Genomic DNA, 21,726 nt, shown 5'->3' with positions numbered 1-21,726 from the left:
TTGATGAAAAATGAGCAAGTGGATTATTGCTGTTTTCAGCCAACTGCCAGCTGACGCTAACACAATGCACTGCTATCTTCTTGTTTTCGTACTCTTCTTTCTTGGTTGTTTTTTTCCTGTCTCTCTCTTGACAATGATCTTGAATTAAACACTCCTTTCAGAGCCCCCTAACTTTGTTAGGAAAATGGAACCTAAGATTACATGGAAACAAGGTATAGCTGCACGCTTACAGTGCACCGTTAAAGGATCGCCCGAACTTCGCATCCACTGGTTTTGGAATGAGAGAGAGCTCGGTGATGGAAAGAAATATAAAATTTCTTTCAAGAGCGGAGTTGCCTCTTTGGAGATAATGAACATTCTGGTCACAGACAGTGGGAGTTACACCTGTGAGGTGTCAAATAATGCCGGCAGCGAGAGCTGCAACACTCTTATAGCTGTTAAAGGTTTGTCAAATCTTGCATAAACTTTACACTAACTGATCAATTCAGAAAACCTTTGGTGTTAACTGTAAACTGCTTTACTTACCCTTTTGACACCCAGAGCCACCATCCATTAGAAAAGAGCTGCAGACTGTAGAGGCGGTGAAGGGAGCAGCTACTCAGCTGGAGTGTGAGATCACAGGAACAGCTCCTTTTGAAATCAGCTGGTTGAAAAATAAGAAAGCCATTCCGAGTGATCAGAAATATAAAATAACTGTCCAAGATACCTTGTCAAGGCTGGAGATCCAGACCTTTGATAGTGCAGATGTTGGAGATTATCAGTGTATCATATCCAATGATGTGGGCAAAGTCACCACTAAGGCCCTAGCTAAACTTAAAGGTTAGTAAACCTGAGTTTAATCAATGTTAACAAATGAGATTTAACCTCATTCTTCAAACTCATTTTTTAACTCTTGAACTGTTTTTTAGAACCACCAACTTTCTCAAAGAGGGTTGAGAGTGCTACAGCAGTGTTGAGCAATACAGTGAAACTACAGGGGACCATTAAAGGCTCGGCTCCCATCTCTGTTAAATGGACTAAAGACTCTGAAATACTGAGAGATGACGATTCAAACATCAAGATGGTGTTTGAGAATGGTGTTGCTAGCTTGTCCATAACAACAGTGGCCATCAGCCACGGCGGCAAGTATTCGTGCCAAGCTGAGAACGAGGCTGGCCAACAAAAATGCGAAGCTACCTTGACCGTGCAAGGTCAGTTGAGGTCTTTGATGCAGAGATACTACATCGAGGTCTATAGGTTCTTGTGTCTAATCTCTTATATCTTAATAACTCTCTTATCCCAGAACCTGCCAGAATCGTAGAACCTGCAGAGTCCATTAGTGTGACTGCAGGAGATTCTGCTACGTTGGAGTGCACGATCTCTGGAAGTCCAGACCTCAAAGTGAAGTGGTTTAAAGACGGCAAAGAGATGATCAGTGGCCGTAAATATAAGATGACTCTGAAAGAAAATATTGCCACCATGAAGATTCTTACGGCAGAGAGAGGAGACACCTCAGAATACAAGATGGAGGTGTCGAATAAAGTCGGGAAAGACCAGTGCACATGCTCAGTCACGATCTTAGGTTCGTTACGCTATGACAAGTCTTAACTTTACTGAAACCTCTTACTTCTGAATTTTATAGTTTTTGATTGTGTTTATAACCACAAGGAAACAAACTTCGACACACGTTTTGGGACTTACATTAATCTAAAGTCCGAATGTTGCAATAGACTTAATTGTAGTTAAAGACAGAGTGATTTGCTTTTATATTGAAGCCAAGTGATTCTTAAAACAGAATGAAATTGTGTTAATGCATGAGATGTTTTTTCTTCAACAACCAGATCGGATAATGCCTCCAACTTTCACCAAGTCCTTGAAAAGAGTTGATGGTAACATTGGTAATGACGTCTCCATGGATTGTAAAGTGTCTGGGTCCCAACCCATGACCATTGCTTGGTTCAAAGACGACCAGGAAGTCACGTCTGGATCCAAATTCCAGCCTGAATTCAAAGACAGCTCTGCTACACTGAAAATGATACGGCTGGAGAAAGCCGACTCTGGAGTTTACAAATGCAGAGCCACCAATTCAGCCGGTTTTAAGGAAACCAGCGGCACGCTATATGTCAAAGGTTATAAATGCTCGGCTTATGTTGTGTCTCTTGTTGTGTACAATCTGTCAAGAATTTCATGCTAACATGAAATGCAATCTTTGTTTTTGTTTATGGCCTCTAGAGCCCCCAGTGTTCACAGTGAAACCTGACAACCAGGATGTTATACCAGGAACCACCGTGTCCTTCAAAACAACCTTCACTGGAACAGCTCCTTTAGCTGTAAAGTGGTTCAGAGATGAAAAAGAGATTATAACTGGAGGCTCATATTTCATAAAGAAAGATGCCTCTTCCAGCTCTTTGGAGCTTCACTCTGTGAAACCCAGTGATTCCTCTAAATACACATGCCAAGTGTCCAATGATGCTGGGAAGGTGGATTGCACCGCAGTCCTCTTTGTGAAAGGTGCCCGTCTTCACTGTCGTGTGCAACTGCATGAAAATGTCTTGACATCATATCTCTTATGACACTAACAAGATGTCTTCTGTCTGATAATGAATGTTAACCTCTTCTCTCAGAACCTCCCGTGTTCGTCAGGAAGCTTGATGCGACCAAGCTCGTCACCAGCGGCGACTCCGCCAAGCTGGAGTGCAAAGTGACGGGCAGCCCCGTTATCGGTTTTAAATGGTTCAAGGACGAGATGGAGATCAGCTCCAGTCCTAAATACACAATGACCTTGATTGACTTAGTGGCTTCTCTGGCAATAGTCAACTGTGCAGTCGAGGATAGTGGAGATTATGTCTGTGTGGCGTCCAGCGAGGCTGGTAGTGACCGCTGCAGCAGCACAGTCACAGTCAAAGGTTGGTTCCACTCATTCATTTTACTCCCATTTTGAGACTTTTACTGTGACATTGAAGACATTTTGCTTTGCTTCAGTGCAAATGACAAGTCGTCAGCATTTATCCACTCAAGGCATCACGCCACCTGGTGAACTAAGACATAATTGAACACCACTGGTGAGGCTAAAGGGGCGTGGCCTCTCTGTAGGGTAAACACTGAGGAAGTCTAGACCGTCATTAGAGCTGAAGAAGTCATTCAGAATAAGCATTTTCAACTTCACAGTGAAACTCCATTGGATTCTTTGACTTTTTGAGCAAACCTGCGAAGTCCAGTTTAATGCCCTGACACATCCGCCGTTTCTCTTCTAGAACCCCCGTTGTTTGTGCGTAGCATGGAGCCCAAAGATGTGGTGAAAGGTTCTGAGATGATGCTGGAGGGCCAGCTCTCTGGCTCCGCCCCTTTCACTGTGTTGTTTTATAAGAACACAAAGCTGATCAGGAATGACAAGAGACACAGGATCACATTGAAAGACGACTTGATAGCCCTGCAGGTTCTGGCAGTAGAAGCAGGAGACGTGGGCTCATACCAGTGTACTGTTGAGAACGAAGTGGGGAGGGCCTCCTGTGATTGTCAAGTAACACTAAAAGGTTGGTTCAGATGCTGTGGACGTGTCTTTAAACAATTCTGCTGACTCAAAAAAATGACATTTAAATCTGTTCTATTTATTTGGATAGCCTCGCAAAGCTCCATCCTGACCTAGCAACGCTCAGTAGTCCTCTTTATTTCTTCACAGATACAGCGACTAGAGTCATTTTTTTATAGCTGGAAATGATGAATTTGTCTAAGAGGCTTTGACAATCTGTACAACACTGATAGCCATCTATTGTTAGACCCTCAATGTAGACAAGAACACATCTTTCAGAAAGAAAGGTTCTTCTTCAAGAACAGCAAAAAAGGTTGAAGGTTTCTTTTGTTCGGATGGACAGACTTGCAATTCATGTTCTAAAAATGTTTAGGGTAGACAGTAGTACCCTTCCGGCCCTGCCTGATTGGACAAATGTGCTCGACCTCTGGGTGGTCATTTTCTTTTTCTTCTAAAGATAGAAAACAGGTTACCTGCTCCAGAAATGTTCAACAAGATCAGTTTCTTGATATCGAGTTCTTTGATCAGGAGTTTGGAGCCGTTCACTGCCTTAACACTCACCAAAGCGCTCTAATTGATCTAAAATGTTTCATTAAATCTCATAGAAAACACTGAGCTTGCAGGAGGAAGTCTGACTTTGCGTGGCTAATATTCAGTAGAGAAGCCAATAATATTCATATGAAATGTTTCCCTGTAGAACCACCGTCATTTGTGAGAAAGCTGGAGAACCTCAGCTCCTTGGTTGGCAGCGAGGTTTCGCTGCAGTGCACCCTGAAGGGCTCAGAGCCCATGACTGTGTACTGGACCAAAGACAACCACGAGCTCAAAGAGGCAGAACACATTCAGATTACGTTTGAGAACAACACGGCTCTGCTGCACTTCACCAACTTACAGAGCAAGCATGGCGGCAAATACTCGTGCCAGGCTCAGAATCAGGCCGGGAGCCAGACATGCTCCGCTGTGTTGACCGTCAAAGGTTGGTTAAGATACTCGAGAACTTGGACATTGACATTTTCCAGTGGTGCGTTCAGGCGATCCTTATCAACTCATGAAGTCACACATTTATACGTTTCCTAGAAGTTAGTTTATCTCAAATGGCCAGGGAAGAGAGTGGAGAACTTCCCAAAGTTTCAGTGTCAAACAGCTCAACTGTCCATCACAAAGCTATAAGAAGTGACGTGTCCATTCTGCCTAAAAGAAACATAGGGGACTTAATGATTGGCCTCCATGATTTTCATCTTTCACAGAATGAGATTCAGCATTGACCTGTGACCTGTGACCACCTCAACACAAATGTGGGAAACAACATGACCTTGTAATGAGTTGATAATGACCAGACGCATCTTTAGAATCCTTAGTTGTTGACTTTAGTTCTGGGTCCGTCACTGTGTTGCAGTAAATGCGATTAGAGATTATTTTCTGACTGTTGTTTGACGTCTCAGAGCCGGCTAAGGTCACGGAGGAGGCCAAGTCTATCAGTGTGACTCAGGGCGATCCGGCCACGCTGGAGGCCCGGTTCTCAGGCACAAAACCGCTGAAGGCCAGGTGGCTACTGGCTGGCAAGGAGCTGACCTCAGGCCAGAGATATAAAGTGCATAGCACAGACACCAGCTCTGTGCTCAAGATTATGAAATCTGAGAAAAGTGACAGTGGTGACTACACCTTTGAGGTCTCAAATGATGTCGGCCAAAGTTCTTGCGAGGCCACACTCACCGTTCTGGGTCAGTTCTTATTGTGTAACCAAGAACTCAACATTGGTTTTATTTAAATACATCGTACTGTGAACATTGCTTCTCATCTCTTTTTCTTCTATCAATGTTAGATCAAATAATTCCACCGTCTTTTACAAGAAAACTGAAGAAGACGGAAGGTATCAAAGGATCGTTTGCTCATCTGGAGTGTCTTGTATCCGGCTCACTGCCGATAACCATACAATGGTACAAAGATGAGAAAGAGATCCAGACTGATGAGAAACACAAATGCACATTCTTTGAGAATGTTGCTTTCCTGGAAATCTCTAATCTTGACAGTAAAGATAGCGGCAGCTATACCTGCATCGCTAAGAACAAAGCAGGAACCGTCCAGTGCTCTGGGAACTTGTTTGTCAAAGGTTTGTTTTGTGGTTTTTACCAGTCGGTGGTAAAGTTTAGCTTCGCATCTTAAAGGAAGTATCTTTGTTACACAGCTTTCACAAGCAGTATTTTGCTTTTTCCTCTTCCAGAACCACCATGCATTCTTGAAAAGCCTGATTCCATGAATGTTTTGCCCGGCTCCAAAGTCCAGTTTAACGTACTGGTCTCTGGAACGCCGCCACTGACCACCAAGTGGTTTAAAAACAAGAAAGAGATTGTATCCAGTGCCGACTGCTCTGTGGTCAAAGACAACACCTCAAGCTCACTGGAGCTCTTCTTTGCTAAAACCTCTGATTCTGGAGACTATGTCTGTGAAGTACAGAACGATGTGGGCTCCACTTCATGCCAGGCAACGCTCTTTGTCAAAGGTTATTATTCTTTATGTTCTTTATGTCAAACTGAGTCAGTAAAAATTATGGCATTTTGGATCCAGAATGAGTTCCTTTTCCTTTGACTTACATAAACATTCACTTCAAAGTTAGTAGTGTTTTCATTTAAATCTCTGCTGTTTGAAGTCAATATCTAGCACTTCTAACCCTAACCCAACAGGAGGAAAGAGGAAGTGCAACATTATATTCAATGGGATCTGCCCTTTAACAATACGAGAAGAAGAAAAAAAGGTCCTCCCTACTGCTCTATAGATATGGATAGTGACCCTTTGTAGCTCTGTTTTAGAAGAGCCTTTCCATACTCACAATCACTTGAATACCACAAAAAATACTAATGAAATCGGCATCTTGTTTTGCCTCTTAGCGATATTCACAGATCAACTGATGGAAACACAGACTTCAAATTTGAGAAACATTTGGATGGAGACATTGCCAACATTATCGAGATCAGTTTCCCCCTCTCCGTCTGTCCGATGGTCACATCTATTATTTCATTTTTTTTTCTTAGAGCCCCCTAAGTTCACACGAACTCCGGCTCGTGTGTCCGTGGTCCGTCCCGGTCAGCGTAAAGTGTTTGAGTGCCAGGTGACCGGCACACCTGAGATAGACATCTACTGGTTCAGGGAAGGCTCCGAGATCAGCCCCAGCGATCGGTACAAGTTGGTCTTTGTTAACTCTGTTGCCACGCTGGAAGTCTGTGGCGCTGATACCAAAGACAGTGGGCTTTACTACTGCGAGGCTCGCAATGAGGCCGGCAGTGAGAGCTGCAGCATGGAGCTCAAGGTCAAAGGTTAGTTGTGTCAGGAGACGTAGTGCTCATTGGGCAGGACTTTTAAGAATATATCATTGGAAGCAGTGGTTTCCCACCTCTCCTGGATTATCTGCCATTCTGTTGGAAAGAACTGAATTGGAATTGATTTCAGGTGAGAGTTTTACATTTGGGTACCTAAAATGAAAAGATTATTTTAAATTGAGAATTTTAACAATCGGCTTTGTGCATAAACTAGCCGACTCGACAAATGAACAGACCTTAAACAGTTCAAAATATGTCTCAAACCAGCGACATACTGATCTCTGGGAAACCCTGCTTCCAAATGTGCATAAAATACTGATAGAGTCTGTTTGTGACATAAAATGTTTAGAAAATAATTAACTGTTGAGAAAAAGGTAGGTGACAGTTTGTTCTCTCTCATCTCAGAACCTCCATCATTTATTAAGGAGTTGGCTCCAGCTGATGTTGTGAAAGGCTCTAGTGCCTGTTTTGAGTGTCAGCTAGCTGGAACGGGTCCATTTGAGATAACGTGGCACAAAGATGCAAAAGAGATCAAACCCAGTGCTAAACACGGCTTCTCCCAGATGAACGACACTGTGGGTCTAGAGGTGCACAAATGTGATGCTGTAGATGTCGGTGAATACCAGTGTACTGTGGCTAATGAGGTGGGAAGCTGTACATGTAAGACTACGCTTATCCTCAAAGGTTGGTCTAATCAGAATCTCAAATCCACATTTTTTATTATTTGAGGTAACAGCTGAGCCTTTTCTGTAACATTTCATTGGTTTCCTCTAATAGAACCACCAACATTCACCAAGAGGATTGAAAACACTGCCACTGTTCTGGGTAAAATGGCAGAGTTTCAGTGTGTTGTGGAGGGTTCTCCCACTCTCTCTGTACAATGGCAAAAAGATGAGAACTGGATTTTGGAGGATCCAAAGATTGAGAGATCATTTGAAAACAATGTGGCCACTCTCAGGATTCCCACCTGTGAGGTGACACACAGCGGGAAATACACCTGCCAGGTGGTGAACGAGGCCGGGCAGGATAAGTGCTTTGCCACCCTAACGGTGCAAGGTACATGTGCTTTACTAATCATGGTATCTAAGCTTTCAACAGCCCTAACTCTGTGATCAAACGTATGAATCTTTGACTTTGTTTTGCATTGTAGAGCCTCCACAGATCACAGAGAAACCTGAAGTGATAAAGGTCACAGTGGGAGATCCAGTCAGTCTGGACTGTAAAGTGACGGGCTCCCCTGAGCTCAAAGTGAAATGGATGAAAGATGGCAGGGCGCTTCAGTCCATCAGGCAGCACAAGCTGATCTTTGAGAACAACATCAGCAGCCTAAAAGTTCAGTCGGCTCAGAAAGAGGACGAAGGAGAGTATGTCTTCGAGGTGGCAAACCACATCAGTAGCTGCACCTGTAAAGTCAAACTGATCGTACTAGGTTGGTGTGAAAAACATAAAACTCCTGCAGTACTTAGCGACATGTTGAATAAAGCCTGATAACTTTCTTATTATTCTTTTGATAACAGAACAAGTAATTGCCCCGAGCTTCATCAAACCCCTGGTAGACATGCAGGAGATATTGGGCTCCTTTGTTCAGATATGTTGCAAAATATCTGGTTCCTTGCCCATCTCTGTGGAATGGCAAAAAGACGGGACCAAAATCTCTAGTGGCGTGAAACACAAACTCATTCAGCAGGACAATTCAGTGTCCGTTGAAATCGAACAGCTGGAGAGATCTGATGCAGGATCCTACTCTTGCAAACTGACCAACGCAGCGGGGAGTTGTGAATGCAGCGGATCCCTCATGGTTAAAGGTTAGACAGTAATCTCCCACTTGATTGGTCATGCAATCCTAAATCCAAGGTGAGTACCTCTTTTAACGCCGCCCGTCTTGTTCTCTTCAGAACCTCCCAGCTTTGTGACGCTGCCTGGGTCCCAGGCGGCTCTACCCAACACCATTGTACGCTTCAAAGGCACATTTAAAGGAACGCCTCCTTTCACGGTCAAATGGTTCAAGGACGACTCGGAGCTCATGACCGGGCCCACTTGTTTCACAGGGCTGGAGGGCCTGTCTTGCTTCTTAGAGCTCTATTCTGTGGGCGTCACCCAGAGTGGAGTTTACTCTTGCCAAGTCAGTAATGATGCTGGCTCTGCACGCTGCAGTGCAGACTTGACAGTCAAAGGTTGGACTTGCATCTTTTCGATCAACTCTTGCGTGGCTGTGTTCATTTCACATCTGCATCGCTGGCTAAAACTAGTGGTTCTCTAGTGGAACTTTCATTGTTTCTATATTATTCATAAGTGTTTTCACTGCTGCAGCTTCTCATCAAGACGTGTTTGTTGCCTTTGTGATGCACCTGCTTGTTCCACAACCATCCCGTCTCTGCTGCTAACCCCATCATTGTCAGCTCATCTCCTCAGCTCATCTCCACTGCTCACCTCATGCCTGTTGTAACAACATACTCTGAGTTCCCCTACATATTCAGGCAGCTAATATGTCTGTATTTTGGCTTTTCCAGAACCACCCGAGTTTGTGCTGAAACTCCCTGCCATTAAGTTTGTGAAGCAGGGTGAGTCGCTCCGGCTGGAGTGCAAAGTCAATGGCACTGCCCCTCTGAAAGTGACCTGGTACAAACAGGACACCAAGGTCACAGATGGGGGCAACTACAGGACATCATTTGCTGACTCAGTAGCAGTCCTGGAATTGCTCTCTGCCAGCTTTGATGATGAAGGCGTTTACACCTGTGAAGTTCAGAACGATGCTGGCAGTGTCAGCTGCAGCACCACGCTTAACGTTAAAGGTCAGCCTCTCACTGACTTCCTAGTCAACATTTATCATCCATGGTCTGACTTTCTGATGCATCGGCTGTTCAGTGTGTTGTTGAAGTTTTGGTTGTATTGCTTAAAGCTGGAATACGTAACATTGTTCTTTAGTCCGTTATATATCATCCGGTATTGTGGAGTATCGTCAAACCCTCAGGCTCGCAACTTAGACACTTGTTCCTTTTTCCGCTGTTGAGAAATGTTGTCAGCTTGTTGGGTTGCCGCTTTGTTTGGGAAATGCAAATAAAACCTGCTGGAACCTTTGGGCCAGATAAACTGCTGTAATTTAAACAGCATCCCTGTCCTTGTCACAGTTCCAACAAATTTCCACAACCTCAGCCATCTTATCTGTAGCTTTAACAAATTCAACAAATCTGCCCGTTCAGCTGTAGCTCTATCGTCCTTAAAAGCAACTGCCTTTTCAACTGTAGTTTCAGTGCATTTCACATCTTTCCCAAAATTATTCGCTGTTTTAGCCGTAATTTCATAAATCCGCCAACAACTGCGCCATCTACGCTTAGCTGAACACCTCAGCCATAGTTCCAACAAACTTTCTTACCAACTCCACCATCTTAGTCTTAGTTCCAACAAACTTATCAACACTACTACGAACTCCACCATCTTAGACGTAGTTCTAACCAATTTTCTTACCAACTCCACTATCTTACTTGTAGTTCTAACAAACTTCCATACCAACTCCACCATCTTAGACGTAGTTCTAACAAACTTCCTTACCAACACCACTACCAACTCCACCATCTTAGACGTAGTTCTAACCAATTTTCTTACCAACTCCACCATCTTAGTCTTAGTTCCAACAAACTTCCTTACCAACACCACTACCAACTCCACCATCTTAGAAGTAGTTCTAACCAATTTTCTTACCAACTCCACTATCTTACTTGTAGTTCTAACAAACTTCCATACCAACTCCACCATCTTAGACGTAGTTCTAACAAACTTCCTTACCAACACCACTACCAACTCCACCATCTTAGACGTAGTTCTAACCAATTTTCTTACCAACTCCACCATCTTAGTCTTAGTTCCAACAAACTTCCTTACCAACACCACTACCAACTCCACCATCTTAGAAGTAGTTCTAACCAATTTTCTTACCAACTCCACTATCTTACTTGTAGTTCTAACAAACTTCCATACCAACTCCACCATCTTAGACGTAGTTCTAACAAACTTCCTTACCAACACCACTACCAACTCCACCATCTTAGACGTAGTTCTAACCAATTTTCTTACCAACTCCACCATCTTAGTCTTAGTTCCAACAAACTTCCTTACCAACACCACTACCAACTCCACCATCTTAGACGTAGTTCTAACCAATTTTCTTACCAACTCCACTATCTTACTTGTAGTTCTAACAAACTTCCATACCAACTCCACCATCTTAGACGTAGTTCTAACAAACTTCCTTACCAACACCACTACCAACTCCACCATCTTAGACGTAGTTCTAACCAATTTTCTTACCAACTCCACCATCTTAGTCTTAGTTCCAACAAACTTCCTTACCAACACCACTACCAACTCCACCATCTTAGACGTAGTTCTAACCAATTTTCTTACCAACTCCACTATCTTACTTGTAGTTCTAACAAACTTCCATACCAACTCCACCATCTTAGACGTAGTTCTAACACACTTCCTTACCAACACCACTACCAACTCCACCATCTTAGACGTAGTTCTAACCAATTTTCTTACCAACTCCACCATCTTAGTCTTAGTTCCAACAAACTTCCTTACCAACACCACTACCAACTCCACCATCTTAGACGTAGTTCTAACCAATTTTCTTACCAACTCCACTATCTTACTTGTAGTTCTAACAAACTTCCATACCAACTCCACCATCTTAGACGTAGTTCTAACAAACGTCCTTACCAACACCACTACCAACTCCACCATCTTAGACGTAGTTCTAACCAATTTTCTTACCAACTCCACCATCTTAGCCTTCGTCCCAACAAACTTCCTAACCAACTCCTTCATCTTGGCCTTTTGCCACTACAGAGCATTACAACAGATGCAATGTTACGGGTTTCAGCTTTAAGATTTGGTCTTGGATTATTTTCCCGTGTATGCCTCTTTAACAGTTTCCTGATCTTTTTGTAGACCCCCCATCTTTTATCAAAGTACCTCAGCCCATCGAAGGGCTGAAGGGTAAGGACGCGAGTCTGTACTGCGAGATGAGCGGTACAGCTCCGTTCCAAATCACCTGGTTCAAAGACAGGAAACCTCTGATGGAGAGCAGGAAGTATAAGATGGTGAGCGAGGGCAGCTCGGCTACGCTGCATGTCATTGGGATAGAGTCCTCGGATGCCGGCGAATACGAGTGCAAAGTGTCAAACAGTGTAGGAAGTGACACCTGCAAGACTTCAGTTAAACTCAGAGGTCAGTAGAAATTGCGTTAGTCTCAAATGAAAATCAGAAGTAATAGATTTTCAGGTAACTCTGTCACCCTGCTGACTTTCCCTTTTGCGCTGTTTGTCTCCTCTCTTCAGAGCCGCCGTCGTTTGTGAAGAAACTGTCAAACATGACGGTGATACTGGGAGAGGAGGTGACCCTTGTGGCCACTGTTAAAGGCTCTGAACCCATTACTGTGTCCTGGGTTCAAGACAAGGATCACATTCTCAGGGACGGTGACAACAGGAAAATCACCTTTGAGAACAACAAGGTCGCTCTTAAAGTCTTTAAGGCTGATGCAACCACGGCAGGCAAATACACCTGCCAACTCAGAAACGATGCTGGGAGTGTGGAGTGTTTCGCTAACTTGACTGTTCTAGGTTTGTAATCATATAATTCTCTCTTTCTCATGCAGTTTTTTTTCTTCCTTCCTTCGCCCTGCAGGTTTGATTAAGAACATGTTCTGCTTCTTCTCTGTTGATTCCAGAACCCGCTAAGATCGTGGACAAGCCCGACGCTCTGAGCGTGACAGCGGGCGACATGGCCGCCCTGGAGGTGAAAGTGTGCGGAACCCCAGAGCTGACACCAAAGTGGTTCAAGGACGGGGTCGAGCTGGCCTCCGGGAGGAAATACAAAATCTCATTTTCTCAGATGATTTCCAGCCTGAACGTTCTCTCTGCTGAGAAAGTTGACTCTGGAGAATATACATTTGAGGTCATGAACGAGGTCGGGAAGGACCTGAGTAAAATTAATCTCACTGTTTTAGGTTGGTGTCCTCTTCCTTCTTTGGTGACTGGGGATGGGGGTTGTTTGAAATTTACACGTTAGTGCCAATGTCATACCTGAGATTTGGTTTAAATTTCAAAATATCTTCTTTCTATCTTCTTTTTTATATATAACTTACTCTAAACATGGGTTTATACAAGCAGTGGTGGTTTCTAGACCATTTCAATGGGGATGTATTTACATACCACTTTTACATACCAACAACAACAGTCGTTCTCCAAAAGACTAATGAGACACAAGAATGCTCATTGAGCGTTAACACACTTATATTCATCGCTGTTCATAAATAATTACGATTAATAAGTGTGGGGTTGAATAAAGTAATATTGGCCTTAGTATGGGGGCGAGAGGACCACTGGTCTGCCTTAAAACCACCGATGTCTACATAACCTTTTTTTAACAACAGTAGCCAAAGTTCTCAAATGTTAAATGCTTCAAAACAAGCAGCTGTACAAGAACTTTAAACCCAGACTAAAGACTAAAATCAACAACAAGTTTATGGTCTGAGCAGACATTCAGTGTGGTCTCTGTCGGTACCCAGCTCTGTTAATGACGACACATTTACTCTTGTGTTTGTCCTGATGCTCCTCTAACGTCTGGTTTCCCTCCAAACAGATAAGATCATACCTCCAACATTCTCTAGGAAGCTGAAGGACTGTAACACGGTCGTTGGAGCAGCTGGAGAGTTGGAGTGCAAAGTGTCGGGCTCCCCTCCTTTCACCATCTCATGGTACCACGACGGGGAGGAGATCCAGAGCGGACCCAACTACGAGATCTCCTTCAGTAACAACAGCTGCACGCTCAAAGTGTCCACGCTGAAGATGTCCGACTCCGGAGTGTATAAATGTAAAGCCGTCAACAAGGCGGGGTCCAGTGACACCACGGCCTCCTGGGTCGTAAAAGGTCAGAAAGACTGAATGCTTATTCTTATTTAATTAATTAATGAGGCAGAGTTTTACTATTATAGCTGATGTTTCTGGATTAATATTACTGCTGAGTAAATAATACAATATTTACCCCTGAGATGTAGTATAGTAAAATTACTATATTTACCTCTTTGATGTATTACAGTAAAAAGTAAAATGTTTACCTCTGAGATGTAGTGGAGGTGAAATAAAAAGTAAAGTACAAGCACCTCAGATTTATACTTAAGGAGTACATGTACTTAGTTACTCTCCACCACTGATTACTTGTTTATTTTACCCTCTCAGTCTCAGACCAAACCGATAAAATAAAAGTCAAATAAAATAAATTACTTACATTAAGAGGATTATTTCTTTCTTTAAGTTGTCGGAAAATGTTAATTTAAATATGCAAATGAGGCATTATCTTATAAAAACATGTGCTAAGTTTCAAACATTTCCAGAACATACATGTGAACATTGGATACAGCCAGGTTCTAAATGATTGTGTCATTTTGTTGACATTAGAGTCAAAGGTTTTTAGTGAGGGAATTTAAGATTTATCTTTGTTGTACACTTTGTTGTACACAAAATGTATAAATCAGGCTCTGAATGTATATGAATATGAATACCTATGTTGAATACACTTCCTGTAAGTCGCTTTGGATAAAAGCGTCTGCTAAATGACTGTAATGTAATGTAATGTAATGAACAGGATATGAACCTAGAGAGGAATGAAACCGGAACGATTTCTGGTTTAGAGTCTGATAAAATAACTCCTTTAGAGAAACCAGTATCGACAGACACTCCATCAGATCAGATCCACCAGAGTCCACCATGTTTGACCCCTGACTGTCCTCTGGTCCCCAGAACCCCCGTCCTTCGTGGTTCCTCCTCAGCCGCTGGAGGCCATGCCCGGCTCAGACGTGACCTTCTCTGCCATGGTGAAAGGCAGCGCCCCCCTCAGGCTGAAGTGGTTCAGAGGAACCAAGGAGATCCTGTCCGGAAAAGGATGTGAATTCTCCCTGAAGGACAACCAGGTCCTGCTGGAGCTCTTCAGAGTGGACGCGTCTCAGGCCGGAGAGTACACCTGTCAGATCATCAACGACGCGGGGAAGGAGAGCTGCCCCGTCAACCTCACCGTCAAAGGTCGGTTTATGTTCATGTTTCTGTAGAAGGAGCATGAAGTTACTGTCAACGTGGACCTCATGTCATCGTCTGACTAACAAACAACAGGAGACCTGAAGAACAAAACAACACAGTACAACTAATTATATCTGGGGATCCGTTTTCTGATTCTGATCTAAATAGTTTTCCCTTAAAGGACTTAAAGGAATACTTCACCACCATAGTAATAATAAATAATGATCATCTGATCATTAGTTACTCTCCTCGTGTCACCTTGAATTCTAGAAGGAAGCTTTGTTGTTCTCTCATGTCTCCTCGATGAACGGAGAATAAAAAAACTGAGAAAGGGCGCTAAACTATGAAAACATCCGTTACAAACAGCAGAATAATCCCGTCGTCTTTTTTTCACTAAAAGCTGACTACTTCTAACACCATGAGGAAGACGAGTACACCACCTGCACTCTTTTTTCTTGTTGTTGTTGTCAAGATCATTTGTTTTTGTTTGTTGTTATACTCATTTTGGCCACTAGAGGCTGACGTGCACCGAAACCTCACGTTCTAAATAGGATTAAGCACATTCGAGTTTTTATTTCTCCATGCACTCTAAACACAGTATACATATATTATTGTGTGCCTGCAAGTTATGACTCTGTGTTTGACTGTTTGTCCTCTGATAACGTCCTGTCTCTGTGTTTGTCCTCTGATAACGTCCTATCTCTGTGTTTGTCCTCTGATAACGTCCTATCTCTGTGTTTGTCCTCTGATAACGTCCTATCTCTGTGTTTGTCCTCTGATAACGTCCTGTCTCTGTGTTTGTCCTCTGATAACGTCCTATCTCTGTGTTTGTCCTCTGATAACGTCCTGTCTCTGTGTTTGTCCTCTGATAACGTCCTGTCTCTGTGTTTGTCCTCTGATAACGTCCTGTCTCGGTGTTTGTCCTCTGATAACGTCCTGTCTCTGTGTTTGTCCCTCAGAGACGGCAGCCTTCTCTAAGAAGCTGAAGGACGTGTCGGTGGAGAAGGGCAAAGCGTTGACGTTGGAGTGTTCGTACACCGGGACTCCTAAAATCACGGTGACGTGGTTCAAAGACGGCCAGCAGATCTTTGCCTCCTACAAATACAACGTCACCACCACGGAGAGCTCCTGCATCCTTGAGTGTCTGAGCACTGACGACAAGGAGGCGGCGGGAAAGTACTCCTGTGAGGTTTCCAACGACGCCGGGAAGGACACCTGTGACGCCGTTGTGTCCATCCTCGGTAAATTTACCACTTTAATCTTGTAAATTCAGATTTTTTTTTCTGTTAAAATAAAGAATAGAATATTTTTGTTCTTCACCTACAAAAGCTCTGAAAAGGTTGTCGTAGATTTTGACAGTTTTTCCAACGTGGATACCTTTTGAATGTCTCTTCTCATGTTCTTTAAAGTGTTGTCACCTGCTCAACTCACTGGGTCTGTATGGGACCAGTGGCAGCTCCAGTCAAAGCTGATTGGTGGAACTGCTGGTTCACTTTAATCCAGCTCTGGTTCTGTCCCCTTTAAAAGACAGAACCACAGAGCCGTGTTGTGACAAACCCTGCAGTACCTGAGTTGACCAGCAGGTGTCAGGATTCTCAACTGTGTCTCCTGTTGTTTGTGACCTCAGAGCCGCCGTACTTCGTGGAGTCTCTGGAGCCCATGGAGGTGACGTCAGGAGACGGCGTGTGTCTGAAGTGTCAGGTGGCCGGGACTCCTGAGATCAAGGTGTCCTGGTTCAAGGCCGACGGCAAAGTCCGGTCCAGCCCCACCTGTAGGTTAGAGTACGTGAAGGGCGTGGCCTGTCTGAAGCTCAGCAAGGCCACCAAGGCCGACATCGGAGAGTACACCTGCAAGGCCGAGAACCAGATAGGCTCAGCCTCCTCCACCTGCAAACTCAACGTGTTAGGTGAACACCTGACTCCTTCTCTCCGCATTCACACCTGTGTCCTTTAACGGTTCACTCTCTTTCATCAGGATACAGTGACATTAAATAAAGGTTCTTTATGAGCAGTAGCTGATTGTTTAGATTAGAATCTGCTGAAAAGTCATAAAAATAGACACAAATACTAGTAAAGTTAAGTAAATGTACTTTCCACCACGTGTTGCATTGAATAACTGTTGACCTCTTGACCTCCTCCAGCGGCCAAATCTCCGCCGTCCTTCCCGAAGAAGATCACCAGCCTTCAGCAGACGGAGGGTCTGCCGGTCCGCTTCGAGTGCCGAGTCGCCGGCTCGTCGCCCATCGAGGTGTCGTGGCTGAAGGACGGCGAGCCTCTGAAGCCGGGAGACGAGTTCTCCATGCTGTACGACGACAACACCGCCGTGCTGGAGATCAGCCGCGGGGAGATGAGGCATTCTGGGGAATACACCTGTGTGGCCAACAACGGCGTGGGCTCGGCCTCCTGCAGAGCCAAGCTCACTCTACAAGGTCTGTGCAGCGTGCTGATTGGTCGGTTCAATGGTCAGGATTTAAATACCGCAGAAGGTTCAGGAAGTTCATGTTTCAGGGTGAAAGAGATTCTTGTGGTTTGTTTAAAGCAGAATTAATAACGTCCTCCGGCCTGTGACCACGTTTTAAAATCCCCAAAAACCTCCAAGTCGCCTTATTTCACTTTAATATTTAACAATATAGCTTCACTTTACTTCACCTAACTTCTTTTTATTTTACTTCTAGCAACGGAAGCCCGAGGCTCATGGGTGTAGTATTTATTCAAACTGGTGGTCAGAACGTTAATACCAGCAGCATTAATGATGTCAGTTGTTTGAATCTAACACATGTGGAGTCCAGGGTATCTTCTTCATCTTCTTCTTCTTCATCTTCTTCTTCCCTTCCTCTTCTTCTTCTTCTTCTTCTTCTTCTTCTTCTTCTTCTTCTTCTTCTTCTTCTTCTCCTTATTTTTCTCCTTTTTCTTCTCTTCTACTTCTGCTTTTCATACATGTTTAGTGATCATTGTTCATTGTTCTTCTTTTCCTTCTTCTTCTTCTTCTTCATCTTCTTCTTCTCCTTCTTCTCTTTTTCTTCTTCTTTTCATACGTTTAATGAACGTTGTCTGAGGAACCTGAGCTGAGAGTTGTTGATAACTAAAGGTTGAAAATGAAACGGAGAGATGTTGTGTTTTGTTCTTGTCTCATCTTCCTCCCACTCTTCCTCGGACTCTGCAGAACCAAGATACCCTCCGGTCTTTGACCTGAAGTTGTCGCCACAGGATGTGACGGTGGGCGACAGCGTTGAGCTGGAGTGTCACATGACAGGCTCCGCCCCCATCAAAGTCACATGGTCCAAAGACCACAAAGATATTCGCACCGGTGGTAACTATAAGATGAGCTGTGTGGAGAACACGGCCCACCTGTCCATTCTGAAGGCTGATAAAGGCGACACGGGGCGGTACTTCTGTCACGCCGCCAACGACGTGGGCAAGGACTCTTGTTCCTCTGACGTCACCGTCAAAGGTATCTGTCCCGGGGCCACGCTCGGCCACCGTGGCCACTCCTCTTTAAGCCCCCTCTGAGGGCGTTTCTTTGTGTGGAGGTAAACACACCTCCTCTCCTCATCTTCACTTTCTCCTCCTTCCTCTCAGAGCGTAAAAACCCTCCGGTGTTCACCAAGAAGCCCTCGGAGCTCATCGAAGACACGGGGGGGAAGCTGGTGAAGATGGAGGGTCGCCTCACCGGCTCACAGCCCGTGACGGTCAGCTGGTTCAAGGACGACGTGGAGATCCACAGCTCTGACAAATACGACGTGAGCTTCAAGAGCAACGTGGCCGTTCTGTGCATCAAGAGCAGTCATGTGACCGACAGCGGCAGGTACAGCTGTCGCGCCTCCAACGAGGCCGGGAGGACTTCCTGTGACGTCACCGTGGGGATCTCAGGTGCTGAACATGCAGCCAATCATCAAGTGTTTCACTCTCTTTTCTTTTTTACAGTATCTTTTTTAAACTTAATACACAGTTATTAATCACAGCTCTAATTAACTGTATGTTCTTCCAATTTTCATCAATAATGATGATAAAATATTAAAGTTCTCCTCATGATCCATATTTCTTCTCAGACACACTAAAGAGATGAGGAGCTGATGATTATGACAAAACCTTTATCTTGATCTTAACCTCATAATCATTATAAGTGGTTCAAATTATATATAAAATGTGAAACAAGTCGTTAGAGATGTTGGAATGATGAGATCTTTATGTTTTAGCAGATATAACTTTGTGTATCTAAATATAAGGAGATCTTTATCTGGAAATTATTAATTACAGGGTAATAATTTGTGAGCTTTACCACATTTTTCTCAGAGAATATTCGCATTTATTTCTTGTAATATTAGCCCCTCCCTCCCTCTGTAGTTAATTGTTTAACACGCAGTCACATTTTTACTGTTGATTTTTATGTCAGTTTAATATCTTTCGGCTATTAAATATGGGTAGTTATTATGAGATCAAATATTTCAGAATTTTAATTATATCTTCAAATAGATTTTTATGGAACGTAAACAGTAGGTTAATGAATTGTAATATATTACCATATAATGTTTATGCTGATGGATCAGATGTTTTACATGTTTAGATATTTGTTTCCTGGACTTTATCTTTACTTGATTAAGTCCAGCTCACTGGTTTGAACCGTCACGTTTCTCCTTCAGAAGCCAGGAAGCCTCCGGTGTTTGACGTCCCTCTCAAACCGCTGACGGTGGACGAGGGCGACAAGCTGAGTCTCAGGTGTCACGTCTGCGGCTCTGCTCCGCTGAAGATCCAGTGGATGAAAGACAGGAAGGACCTGACGTCGGCGGGCAGCACCAAGATCAGCTTCTCCGACGGGACGGCCTGTCTGGAGATCAGCCCGGCTTCTCGACACGACGCCGGAGATTATCTCTGCAAGGCCACCAACGACGCTGGCAGCGAGTTCTGCAAGGCCAAAGTCACCGTCAAAGGTAAACAAAACTGTGTCTTTTAATACAAGACTTAATCTTACTAGATATAAAGATCAACGTGTATTACTGTATTTTAATTAGAGCTGATTAACTAATGTCCATCACTAACTAATGTCCATCTCAAGGAAAAATGACATTAATATATGTTTCTGTGGCATTTATTTGATGTTGATGTTGATCGTAAACAGTAAATAGTAAACCGTCACCAGTAAACAGTGAACAGGTAACAGGTAACAGGTAACAGGTAACAGGTAACAGGTAACAGGTAACAGTGCACAGTGACAAGTAAACAGTGACCAGTAAACAGTGGCCAGAAAACAGTGAACAGTGAACAGTGACCAGTAAACAGTGGCCAGAAAACAGTGACCAGTGACCAGTAAACAGTATACAGTATACAGTGAACAGTGACCAGTTAGCAATGAACAGTGACCAGTGACCATTGAACAGTGAACAGTGACCAGTGAACAGTGAACAGTGACCAGTGACCAGTGAACAGTGACCAGTGAACAGTGAACAGTGACCAGTGAACAGTGAACAGGTAACAGGTAACAGTGCACAGTGACAAGTAAACAGTAACCAGTGAACAGTGACCAGTAAACAGTGGCCAGAAAACAGTGAACAGTGAACAGTGACCAGTAAACAGTGGCCAGAAAACAGTGACCAGTGACCAGTAAACAGTATACAGTATACAGTATACAGTGACCAGTTAGCAATGAACAGTGACCACTGAACAGTGACCAGTGACCAATGAACAGTGACCAGTGACCAGTGAACAGTGACCAATGAACAGTGAACAGTGACCAGTGAACAGTGAACAGTGACCAGTGACCAGTGAACAGTGACCAGTGAACAGTGAACAGTGAACAGTGACCAGTGACCAGTGAACAGTGACCAGTGACCAGTGACCAGTGAACAGTGACCAGTGAACAGTGAACAGGTAACAGGTAACAGGTAACAGTGCACAGTGACAAGTAAACAGTAACCAGTGAACAGTGACCAGTAAACAGTGGCCAGAAAACAGTGAACAGTGAACAGTGACCAGTAAACAGTGGCCAGAAAACAGTGACCAGTAAACAGTATACAGTATACAGTATACAGTATACAGTGAACAGTGACCAGTTAGCAATGAACAGTGACCAGTGAACAGTGACCAATGAACAGTGAACAGTGACCAGTGACCAGTGAACAGTGACCAATGAACAGTGACCAATGAACAGTGAACAGTGACCAGTGAACAGTGAACAGTGAACAGTGACCAGTGACCAGTGAACAGTGACCAGTGACCAATGAACAGTGACCAGTGAACAGTGAACAGTGACCAGTGAACAGTGACCAGTGAACAGTGACCAGTGAACAGTGAACAGGTAACAGGTAACAGTGCACAGTGACAAGTAAACAGTAACCAGTGAACAGTGACCAGTAAACAGTGGCCAGAAAACAGTGACCAGTAAACAGTGGCCAGAAAACAGTGACCAGTGACCAGTAAACAGTATACAGTATACAGTATACAGTGAACAGTGACCAGTTAGCAATGAACAGTGACCAGTGAACAGTGACCAATGAACAGTGAACAGTGACCAGTGACCAGTGAACAGTGACCAATGAACAGTGACCAATGAACAGTGAACAGTGACCAGTGAACAGTGAACAGTGAACAGTGACCAGTGAACAGTGACCAGTGACCAATGAACAGTGACCAGTGAACAGTGACCAGTGAACAGTGAACAGTGACCAGTGAACAGTGAACAGGTAACAGGTAACAGTGCACAGTGACAAGTAAACAGTAACCAGTGAACAGTGACCAGTAAACAGTGGCCAGAAAACACTGAACAGTGAACAGTGACCAGTAAACAGTGACCAGTGAACAGTGACCAGTGAACAGTGAACAGTGACCAGTGACCAGTG

General features: G+C 43.9%; 1 protein-coding gene across 1 annotated transcript in view; it reads left to right on the top strand.

Annotated features, from left to right (window-relative positions):
* Positions 1–21,726, top strand: part of ttn.2 (titin, tandem duplicate 2) — a 201,248-nt gene that overhangs the window by 44,041 nt on the left and 135,481 nt on the right. The window contains 30 exon segments of the mRNA XM_054614804.1: positions 162–443; positions 541–819; positions 909–1,190; positions 1,283–1,561; positions 1,821–2,108; positions 2,212–2,490; positions 2,604–2,885; positions 3,234–3,512; positions 4,206–4,484; positions 4,951–5,229; positions 5,331–5,618; positions 5,730–6,008; positions 6,538–6,819; positions 7,228–7,506; positions 7,600–7,878; positions 7,973–8,251; positions 8,340–8,627; positions 8,718–8,996; positions 9,333–9,614; positions 11,773–12,051; positions 12,162–12,443; positions 12,551–12,829; positions 13,465–13,752; positions 14,622–14,900; positions 15,854–16,135; positions 16,522–16,800; positions 17,035–17,322; positions 18,057–18,344; positions 18,473–18,763; positions 19,534–19,821. Of these exon segments, the coding sequence (XP_054470779.1) occupies positions 162–443; positions 541–819; positions 909–1,190; positions 1,283–1,561; positions 1,821–2,108; positions 2,212–2,490; positions 2,604–2,885; positions 3,234–3,512; positions 4,206–4,484; positions 4,951–5,229; positions 5,331–5,618; positions 5,730–6,008; positions 6,538–6,819; positions 7,228–7,506; positions 7,600–7,878; positions 7,973–8,251; positions 8,340–8,627; positions 8,718–8,996; positions 9,333–9,614; positions 11,773–12,051; positions 12,162–12,443; positions 12,551–12,829; positions 13,465–13,752; positions 14,622–14,900; positions 15,854–16,135; positions 16,522–16,800; positions 17,035–17,322; positions 18,057–18,344; positions 18,473–18,763; positions 19,534–19,821 (8,466 nt within the window).

Source organism: Anoplopoma fimbria, chromosome 16 (assembly GCF_027596085.1).
Source record: "Anoplopoma fimbria isolate UVic2021 breed Golden Eagle Sablefish chromosome 16, Afim_UVic_2022, whole genome shotgun sequence".
Lineage (NCBI taxonomy): Eukaryota > Metazoa > Chordata > Actinopteri > Perciformes > Anoplopomatidae > Anoplopoma > Anoplopoma fimbria.
This window is presented reverse-complemented; position numbering and strand designations above follow the sequence as displayed.